General features: G+C 40.1%; 2 protein-coding genes across 2 annotated transcripts; one reads left to right on the top strand and one right to left on the bottom strand.

The window, feature by feature from the left end:
• The first annotated feature begins 206 nt into the window (after window positions 1-206).
• On the top strand, window positions 207-1,565 carry LOC107714034 (cytochrome c oxidase subunit 8B, mitochondrial-like). Its single transcript, XM_016519726.1, has 2 exons — window positions 207-540; window positions 1,334-1,565. Exons 1-2 carry the CDS (start codon window positions 430-432, stop codon window positions 1,439-1,441), a joined length of 219 nt encoding a protein of 72 aa, XP_016375212.1. The 5' UTR covers window positions 207-429; the 3' UTR covers window positions 1,442-1,565.
• An 874-nt stretch (window positions 1,566-2,439) lies between these two features.
• On the bottom strand, window positions 2,440-7,967 carry LOC107714033 (26S proteasome non-ATPase regulatory subunit 13-like). Its single transcript, XM_016519725.1, has 13 exons — window positions 7,773-7,967; window positions 7,119-7,197; window positions 7,001-7,035; window positions 6,253-6,308; window positions 6,092-6,135; window positions 5,444-5,530; window positions 4,182-4,353; window positions 3,994-4,073; window positions 3,677-3,802; window positions 3,504-3,566; window positions 3,275-3,355; window positions 2,741-2,857; window positions 2,440-2,653 (listed from the first exon to the last, which is right to left on the bottom strand). Exons 1-13 carry the CDS (start codon window positions 7,871-7,873, stop codon window positions 2,558-2,560), a joined length of 1,137 nt encoding a protein of 378 aa, XP_016375211.1. The 5' UTR covers window positions 7,874-7,967; the 3' UTR covers window positions 2,440-2,557.
• Between the last annotated feature and the right edge of the window lie 1,331 nt (window positions 7,968-9,298).

Below are 9,298 nucleotides of genomic sequence, written 5' to 3'. Positions count from 1 at the left end.
AAATGGGGATAAAAAAAATATCAATTACAAAAGTTGGAAAAAACGAAAACAAAAATCATAACATAGGCTGCACTTCGAGCCTTCTGAATTTTGTGGTTCAGTCCTTCCGTTTTAAAGCCTTGTACAGAAGCCTATTAATTTAAAGGCGTCTTGCTGGTTGCAGGCACAAAATAAAACGCACTCCGTCTTGGTGCGTCTTCACGCAAACAGAATCGGACAGCCAATTAAACAGAACGAGCTTATCACACGCGCAGCGGATTGGCAAACACACACATTTCTTTTTTCCTCACCCTGACCTTAAAAAGGACTTGGCAGGTGTACAAGAAATTGCAGCTCTGACTTTCCCTGTAGGGCGCATTTCCAGACCACTCGAGCCGTGCGCGACAGGAGCATTCACTTCAGCGTTTGGATATATCCAACAACAGAACGATGTCAGGCTTGAATCGCTCGCTCAATCTGCTGAGGGGTGTGTTGAGACATCAAATCATCCCTAAAGCTAATATTTCAGCCAAACCAGCCAAACATGTGCTCTCCGCTGGGGTGAGTATGAGTTGACTTCACCTGCTGCGCACTTTGACCAGACTCGGTGCGCGCAAGAGCGTGACGGCCTGTGAAATACATTTTAATCGTTTTTACATTTAATGCCTGAATGGGCGAAGCTATAAAACGTTTTAAGTATGACATGAATACATGTAGGCTATATAAATAATATCTGACCCAGTATAATTAAAAGTGAGACTCCGATAACGCCATTGATCGTATATGTGCGCTCACGTAGTGTGGAAATGGCGCGCCGCGCGCGAGTCTGTTTTCTGTCGTATCAACATTTTTGTAGCCATAAAACTAAGAAATTTACATTTCAGTCTTTAATTAATGTGTTTAAAATGCTTCGTGCCCTTGTACGTTTCTGGAAAACAGCCAATTTTATGACCTTATCGGTCAAATAAAGTCGTCCTGTTGGGAAATCCAGCGCTTCATTCGATGGTCTTGCAGCTTGTTTGCTGGTCTGTCATCCTAGACCAGCTTAAAACCAGCTACTATGTCCCAAAGCACAAATACATCAGATATGTTGTCTTTTCCATCAAAAAACAGCTTAAACCAGCTATAAACCAGATATTATGTCCCACAACACAAATACCTCAAGTTGTGCACTACTACATTTTGCCCAAATAAAAACCGCATTATAGTCTCCAAGGGAAAAGGCGCCAAAATATAGCCAGCTTGAGGGTGATGCATGGGAAAATAGCTTGGCTAGTCTTATTACTTAAAAAAAAAAAAGGTCTAGTCTAATATAGATGAGCATCTGATGACCGTCTCTGCGTTCTCAATGCAGGAGCAAGTCTTTGTAATGGTGACCATGTTCGTGACCATCCTGGGCCCCTCTGGATGGGTCCTGGCACATTTGGAGGACTACAAGAAACGTCCTGGTGGAGCTGAATAAGAACCGCCTGCCTTTTGAGCATTCCTCCTTACGAAGACTATTGAACCTTGTTAAGAATGTTTTAATAAATGAATGTACTTGAACGCCTCAACTCGTGGCACTGGTCTGCATTGAATAAAATACTTTCTATTCTAAGTTGCATTCTATGTACAACATGTGCTTTACAGTTGCTGGTACACGACCACAAGTCAACATAACTGAAACTAAAAAGATAAAAAGCTTTTTCAATATCATAAATGACCATTTCAAAAGTATAGCTGACACTGTAAATTTCCCTTGTTGCAAAACTAAACCGCTAAACTATTGCAATGAGGACACTAACGTTAATTCACATGCAATTCTTATAGCATCCATTTTCCTATAAGCAAGACATATCTTTTTCGTAGTGAGATTAACCATTTAAAGTCCAGTTAACCAGTTATATGCATACTAAATGTTATGGAATCCTCCATTAGGCAGAAGGTAAAACATCTCGTCTATTCTCAGTATAGTGTATGATGATTTTTGCACAGTTTTTTTTTTTTTTTTTACACAGCTCTGCTCCATTGTTTTAATGCAGGATGTGGGCAGTGTAGGAGTGGGAGTAACTGTATTTCAAATTAGATTTTGGAGTTCACTGAGGTCACATGTTCCCAAATGTTATGAAGCAAATTACTGTATTTTCAGGGTTTAACTTTTAACACTGCTGTTCTCAACAGTCAATACAGATCTAGAATGAACAGACCTATTGATGACAAATGTGTGCGATTTTGGTTCAGATGAGAAAAAAAAACCTTTCAAATGACCCAACTCAAAATGTCAAAGGGATAGTACATCCAAAAAGTAAGATCTGTCATCATTTACTCACCCTCATGTTGTTCCAAACCTGTGTGATTTTCTTCTGTGGAACACAAAATAAGATATTTTAAGGAACATTTTTAGCCCAGGGTGTAGAATTTTTATTTTTGGGTGAACTATCCCTTTACATTTTATATTGCATATAAAAACCAAACGAATGATTGTGAAAACAAGCTGCTTTAATGATATAATGAAGACACGTATCACATGAAGAACCAAGACTCGGGGAGAATGCAATGCAAGGGAACATTTGAATGGGACAGACAGCATGAAGGACATTCAAGTGAGGATGTCCTGAGCCTGGTGTTCCACCAACATGGCCATGTTCTTAACATCCCCACACCAGAAGTCCAGACGATCCTTCATGCCCTTAATCTGTGGAGGTGGAAAAAAAAACCCACTTCGTGTTGGCCGTAGAAAGTTTTTGTATATGTATATACGTCTTCATTGGTTCGGACGTACCTGCTGCACGTCCAGTACTCTGGGCTGAACCCAGGTCATGTGAACTTTCTTTTCCACCTCGTCAATGCTTCCTTTGATCAGTCCGACAGACAGAGCCTTCATCACCAACAGCTCCACCTGAGGGAAAGGATAAGGATAAGACCATCTCCCAGACACAGATTAAGTCTGGTCCTGGATTAAATACACTTCTATGTTTACTAAAAACACTTCATTATTACTAGCTTTAACCTGTGTCTACTTGAAGAGTGAACATCTTAGCCAATAAGAGTAAGATATACCTCTAAACATGAGAAAACTAATTTAAGAAAACCATAAAAAAGAAAGCAAAAAAATCTTTGCGTTTAATTTATTTAATGCTGTCTATTCATATATAAATAAAAGTTATTTTTAAAACTACAATATAAATATAATTTATTAGTAAACTATTTAATGCTGTTTCTATTCATATATTAATAAACTGATAATAAATTTGTTATATATTAAATGTTTTTTTTTTTTACAATTTTTTTCTAATTCAAAAGAGAAAAAACAAACCTCATTCACTTGGATTTTTGCACTCTGTGCAATTTCCTGGAACGTCAGCTGCCTGTGATTGGCTGGCCGTGTGAAAGTCATCTATGAAGACAATCAATCATTAACTGTTTTAGCTTTGTTACTCAATAATAACTCTTCCTGTGCAACTTAATTAGCAAGTAATGATGTACTTAACAAAATTTGAAGTCAATTACCAGCTTAATACATTCTTAATCAATAGCATTTATACCTCCATGACACAGAGTAACTGGATCTTCTGCATGAGTTTGGCCTCATGAGCTGCGAGATCAGGCTTTGAGGAGAGAACAACAAAAATTAATGCAGGTTCAAATAGTAACAATATTGACAAATTTGAAAAACACTTGATAAGTTTTTTTTTTTTTTTGACATTTAATAACTCACCTGTTGACCCCATGCGGTCTTCAGGGCTTGGAATTTCTCCACGTTGCCTGCATTAAATGCATAGAGTGTGTCTATCAGCCACTGTTTATCTGTGTTCCTCAGTGACTCCAGGACCGGGTGCATCAGCTGTAAACATGACAAGCTGTTAGTGCACATAAATCCATAAGGACAAGCAGTTGCCAATGAAGGAGACACGTAGCAGAGAAATTAACTTCAAAATCAAAATAAAAACTGAAAATATAGAAATAAAAGCACATTCGCAATATTAACATATACTATTACAGTACATAAATAACACAGGTACGACAGGCACTTACCAGTTCTCCGAAGTTGTACACTCCCTCTCCAAGCAGGCCGGCCAGGCCTAATGTGAAAGCTCTTTCTTGTTGCTCTGCTTCTGTTATGAGATAAAGTGAGCATTGAACCACAATCCCAACACCACTAGAGGGCGCTGTTTCCCCAAGTATCTTGTCAAATGTAAACATCCAGCAGTCAGAATATTTACCAGGCAAGTCTTTTGCTTCCACACATCCCAAGTACCGCAGGGCATCCTTGTAGTACATAGCGTGGTTCCCAATGATGCGGTAATATTTGCTCGACAGATCGTAAAATCGCCCGTGCACTGACGTCACACCAGGGAGATTATTCAGCATCTCTTCCACTTCCTCTATTAATTTCTGCAAATTTATTATACATAAGACTACATGAATAATGGTCTCAAATAAAAGTGTTGTGATCACAAATTTCGGCAACATTTCGTATTTCGACAAATTCCAGATCATGTAGAATCCTATTCAGGGCTCGACATTAACGTTTGTCCGCTTGTCCAGGACAAGTGGATTTTGTGAAGGGGCAAGTGAAAGAGAATTTTACTTGCCCGACCGGACAAGTAACCTGATTAAAACATCAATAATAAACAATAACTAGGGCAGCACCGAAACTTTGGTGAGAATGATTTTGATTTTATTACTGTCAGTGTAAACGGTGACTGATAACTGGTAATGTAATGACAGTATTAAGGTTGCGTCAGTTGAGGCTCGTGCACCTATCTGACTCACAGAAAAATCTAAACTAATAGGTGCAACAGCGCACACACAAAGAAACAAACATGAACAAACAGACTGCGGTAGGAAAAAATAGATAAATATTCTATATAACATGATATAGGAAAGCAACATCACACGACCAAGTACCAGCACAATTGCAAATGTGACATTGATTTTATACAACAGTAGTTCAATAAACAAGTAGTTAATATTAACTGACTTTTTTAGACACATTATTGACCGTTTTTGCTAACGAAGATAGTTCTAAGCAAAGCCACAGCAGAACAGACACACATCTCCAAGCAACACACGTTTTCGTGTTTCGTTACTGAATGATTCAGCATTTTTGAACGAATCAGGTGAGTCAATGATTCAGTGAGCCATTCATAAAGAAAGTCACTTGCTTTATTTATTGAATGAATTAGCCATTTGAACGAATTAGTTGAATCAGTGACTCACTCATTAAGACAGTGACGTCATAGAGCAGGGATGAGAGTATTGCTTCAGAATGGATTACATTTACTGCAAAAAAAAAGAGGCTTTTTTTTGCCCTGGACAAGTAACTAAGTGAATGACTGATTTACTTGTCCGAAGGACAAGCACATGTCAAGGCTTAATGTCGAGCCCTGCTATTGAAATGACTGGATTTGATTCAGAAAAATTCACTATGCAATGGTAAATGGGACCACAAACTAAGAACAGAAAAATGCAAATAAATGACCTTTGTCGCGGGGAGGTCGTTGATGTCAAGCTTGAGGCTGCCAATTGAGGTTTTGCAGAGGATGACGGCCTCATCACTGGCTTTGACCTGATTGAGTAAAACGACAAACAATGATTTCAACACCGTCACTCATATTGTAAATTTCAATCAAAGGAGAACCACCAAAGTCCCTTTAAGGCAAGTCATGTCACTCGGTGGCCATCTTTGAAACGCCTCTCAGGCACGCAAGTGCAGCTCTTTTCGCTTTAAATGGGGAAACATCAAATTGGCCAAAACTGTTCGCCAAGCTTACGATTAAATTTCATATTTGAAATGACCAATTAAATCTGACAACAACTGTATCATAAATGTTGTTTATTTTGCTCAAATAGCGTTAAAAAAAAGCGTATTTCTCAGGGTAGACCAGCTAGTGCGCATGCACAGTCCTAGGCGCACGTCACATAGTGCTGACTGTTTCTATAGCAACCAGGACTTCTAACGGCAGCTGCAGTGACGCGCTGACTTTATCGATTAGGGATTGGCTCTTTTGCTCAGAAGGCGGGGCATCGTTCGATAGAGCGGCCATATTGAGTTTTGCATTTTTCCCCATTCATAACTATATGAGTGACACGTCTTGGGTATTCTTTAGTCTTTGGAACAACTTGCTACCTTCTCCTTTGTTTTCTCAAGAAAGGGGATGGCTGTATTTGGATCTGTTAAAAAACAAAAGATGTTATTAATATGACAACATAGAGTAGTATTTTTTGTTCACTCTCTACAGGCTTTGCGATGGGAATCACTGAACACTAATAGGAAACACAAAGCTGTACCTGGCATTTGTTTTGCAACATGAAGGATGATTTCTATTAAGGACAATGGGTTGATTCTGTCCAGAAAAAAATAATTTGTTTCCATTAAACTGCAAGTTTTCCAGAAGCACAAGAGCATCACAATGGCCACGTACACACTGTAGCTAACTAGTTGTTAATGACGCATTTAACCGCACATCAGAGTTTCTCTTTTCTGTATGTACAGTGTAGGAAAGTACAGGAAACAAAGTATGTTTCAACTCACTGTTGCCAGATCTTGCAAATAAGAACAAGCCCACTTTAATTCAAATGCTGTATTTTAGAAATAAGCCAGACAAACAAAATACCACAACCTGCACCTGCCAACTGTAATTACTACATAAACTCAATTGCTTAATGAGATAAGATCAAAGACGCTCAATAAGCATCGCTTATAATAAGTGGACATGGCAACACTTCAAAAGTGCACTTCTTCCAAACAGGTCAAAGTATTACTTTGGTCAAAAATAGCAGATACCAAATATGCGAGATGCCAGAACGTTGCTATGGTTACCATGGTGTCAATCATCGTAATTTCAAGAGCGAGTTCTGTTCCGTACATCCAAAATTATGTTGTTAGAGAAATCACTCACGTATTTAAATGCGGTTGTCACTCCTGAAATTTTACAATGTGTACATGGCCAATGAATGGAGGTGCTAAAATGATCAACTGGTTTCTAATCACCAGTTATCAGATGCATGAATAAATCTCATCAGAATTGCCTCTTACCTGTGTTCAAAATCACAGAGGAAGTTTTCATAGAGCTGTGGAAAGCAAATACAGACTTTTAAAATGTTTCACATTACATTTTTGAAGTGTAAGAAGCAATTCTGATCTGATTCCATACCTGAATGAGACCGTCCCCTTTGGAGAAATAAGGGTCCTGCACAAAGACTGTCAACTTCAGAGTCAACTGATGCCACAATCTGTCAAAAGAGAGAAATTTAATAAATACAATAAATGTGAATTGATCGGTTTTGCTCCCATCTTACGATCTACTCAACTATATAACTACCTACCCATCCATTTGTTTACCTTCTTTCCGATCTGTCTATGTCATCTATCTATGGGCTGATGTTTTAAGAGAGTCAAGCAATTCAGGCACTGATTTGACAGGTTTACTTTAATTTTTAATGTAAATAAAGCAATAATTCAAAGCAGTGTATTACATTAGAAAACTGTTAACTTAATAACTTTCAAACCTCTCTGATTTCAAATAAAACACTTGAAAACAAACAACACCACATACTAGACACCTCACTTCAGCAATGACTTGCTATCCACACAAGTTAAACACGCTAGTGCTCATTTTACAATAACTGCAGCAACAAACATAAAACCATTAACGTTACGCAAAAAAAACAACAACGTCGTCTTTAAACCCTTTCCGTGTAGATAAAGTATATTATATCCGATGGTATAATTAATATAAATCGCCTTTAGCTTAGCATGCTAAATGACTCAGCTAGCCCACACTCACACACTGAACACAAATTCATACTTTCTGTTGTACAGATCCTCCATTGAGTGCCACTCCGAGGCCATCTCAGGCGTCGGACTCTTGCTCTGCTGTTGTTTGAGGTATCCGATGACATCTTTCATCTTGAATGTAGATGTTTGATTGCTTGAGGAGTAGAATGAAGCTCTCGCTGGTGTCACGAATCAATCTACATCAATAAACTGAACGGACGCTGAGCAGAACAGCGCGCTACCGCCACATAGTGGAGTGGAGGCAGGGTTGCCAAGTCCCAGAAAAACACCGGCCCAAAGCGGACTCAAAACCCGCCCAAAAGGAACATAACCTCTCTGATATTTCCTGATCAGTCAAGACCATTATTAAGCCCCCCCGTCTGTGTAACTGCACAAACCAATGGCGCTTTAGCCCGCCAGAAAGGGCGGAGCGACCTCTATATAGGTTGGCTCAACGCGCCATTTCATCAGAATCTTCTCCTTCAGCGATGAGACCATCTCTTCGAAGAAATCGAAGAAGCAAGAAAGAAGACTGCTTACCTGCTCTCCTGCTCTCCTGCTCTCCTCGCTCTCCGCCCTGGAAGAAGCCCCCGACAGTGGAAGAAGACCTTCCCCTGTGGCCATCTGGCAAATTAAGGATGCTTTCACACCTGGCCTGTTGTTTCGGAACCTGGCGCGTTTCCCTCCTTAGCTCGGTTCGGTTGGGCATATGTGAACACGGCAATCGCGCTAGGATCCGCGCCAAAACAATCGGTCCGAGATCGCCTGAACGAGGTGGTCTCGGCTCGATTGAAAACGAACTCTGGAGCGGTTCGATTGTAGTGAGAAAGCAATCCGATCTAACGGACCAACGAACCAAGCTATATCACAATGTATAATGGGTAATTACGTAAGTTCCGTGATTAGCTTTGCTGTTTTTAATGCTGTCCGCATTAGCTTTGTTGTTTTGCTATACTTCAAAATGAACCTGTGAATGTCTGTGGGTGAGCACGTCTTCGCCATTCAAAATCAAAGCGCACTTTTTCATTTTATAATGCCATCTTATTGCTCTTCTTCCTAGTATGTGCATTTTAAAAATGTTTTCCCGATGAATCCTGGACTCCTGCTCAAAGTGATAAATTAATAAATTAATCTACAAAAAAAAACAACAACAACAATAAGCCCGCGAAGCTGTTGTCGTTCCATCCTGGACCTCTGGGTGGACCTCTTCGCCTCCGAAGACAACTGTCACTGCCCAATCTATTTCTCAACACAGCGGGATGTTTGGCCCAACACCTGTCTGTATGCTTTCCCTCCGATCGCTCTGCTCCCTCGGGTCATCAGGCGAGTCAGGGAAACGAGATGTGCTCTCCTCTTGGTGGCCCCACTCTGGAGGAACCAACCTTGATTTCCAGAAATGGTCCAGCTGTCATCAGCAGCCCAATGGCCGATACCACTGAGGAAAGACCTTCTCTCGCAAGCACAGGGCAGGATTTGGCATCCCCAGCCAAAGCTGTGGAATCTTCATGTCTGGTCCCTCGACGGGAGTCTAGCCAGCTCGCCACGAGAGTGTCAAAC

The sequence above is a fragment of the Sinocyclocheilus rhinocerous genome, unplaced genomic scaffold, assembly GCF_001515625.1.
Source record: "Sinocyclocheilus rhinocerous isolate Xijiao unplaced genomic scaffold, SAMN03320098_v1.1 scaffold568, whole genome shotgun sequence".
NCBI classification, from domain to species: domain Eukaryota; kingdom Metazoa; phylum Chordata; class Actinopteri; order Cypriniformes; family Cyprinidae; genus Sinocyclocheilus; species Sinocyclocheilus rhinocerous.
This window is presented reverse-complemented; position numbering and strand designations above follow the sequence as displayed.

What these genes read in the sequence shown, in the direction of transcription:
- LOC107714034 (XM_016519726.1), top strand. Translation starts at nt 430, where the DNA reads ATGTCAGGCTTGAATCGCTCGCTCAATCTGCTGAGGGGTGTGTTGAGA. An exon ending in AACATGTGCTCTCCGCTGGG is followed by an intron (nt 541 to 1,333) that starts GTGAGTATGAGT and finishes TTCTCAATGCAG; the next exon opens with GAGCAAGTCTTTGTAATGGT.
- LOC107714033 (XM_016519725.1), bottom strand. Translation starts at nt 7,873, where the DNA reads ATGAAAGATGTCATCGGATACCTCAAACAACAGCAGAGCAAGAGTCCG. An exon ending in TGTTGCAAAACAAATGCCAG is followed by an intron (nt 6,136 to 6,252) that starts GTACAGCTTTGT and finishes GTTTTTTAACAG; the next exon opens with ATCCAAATACAGCCATCCCC. An exon ending in CAAAAATCCAAGTGAATGAG is followed by an intron (nt 2,858 to 3,274) that starts GTTTGTTTTTTC and finishes CCTTTCCCTCAG; the next exon opens with GTGGAGCTGTTGGTGATGAA.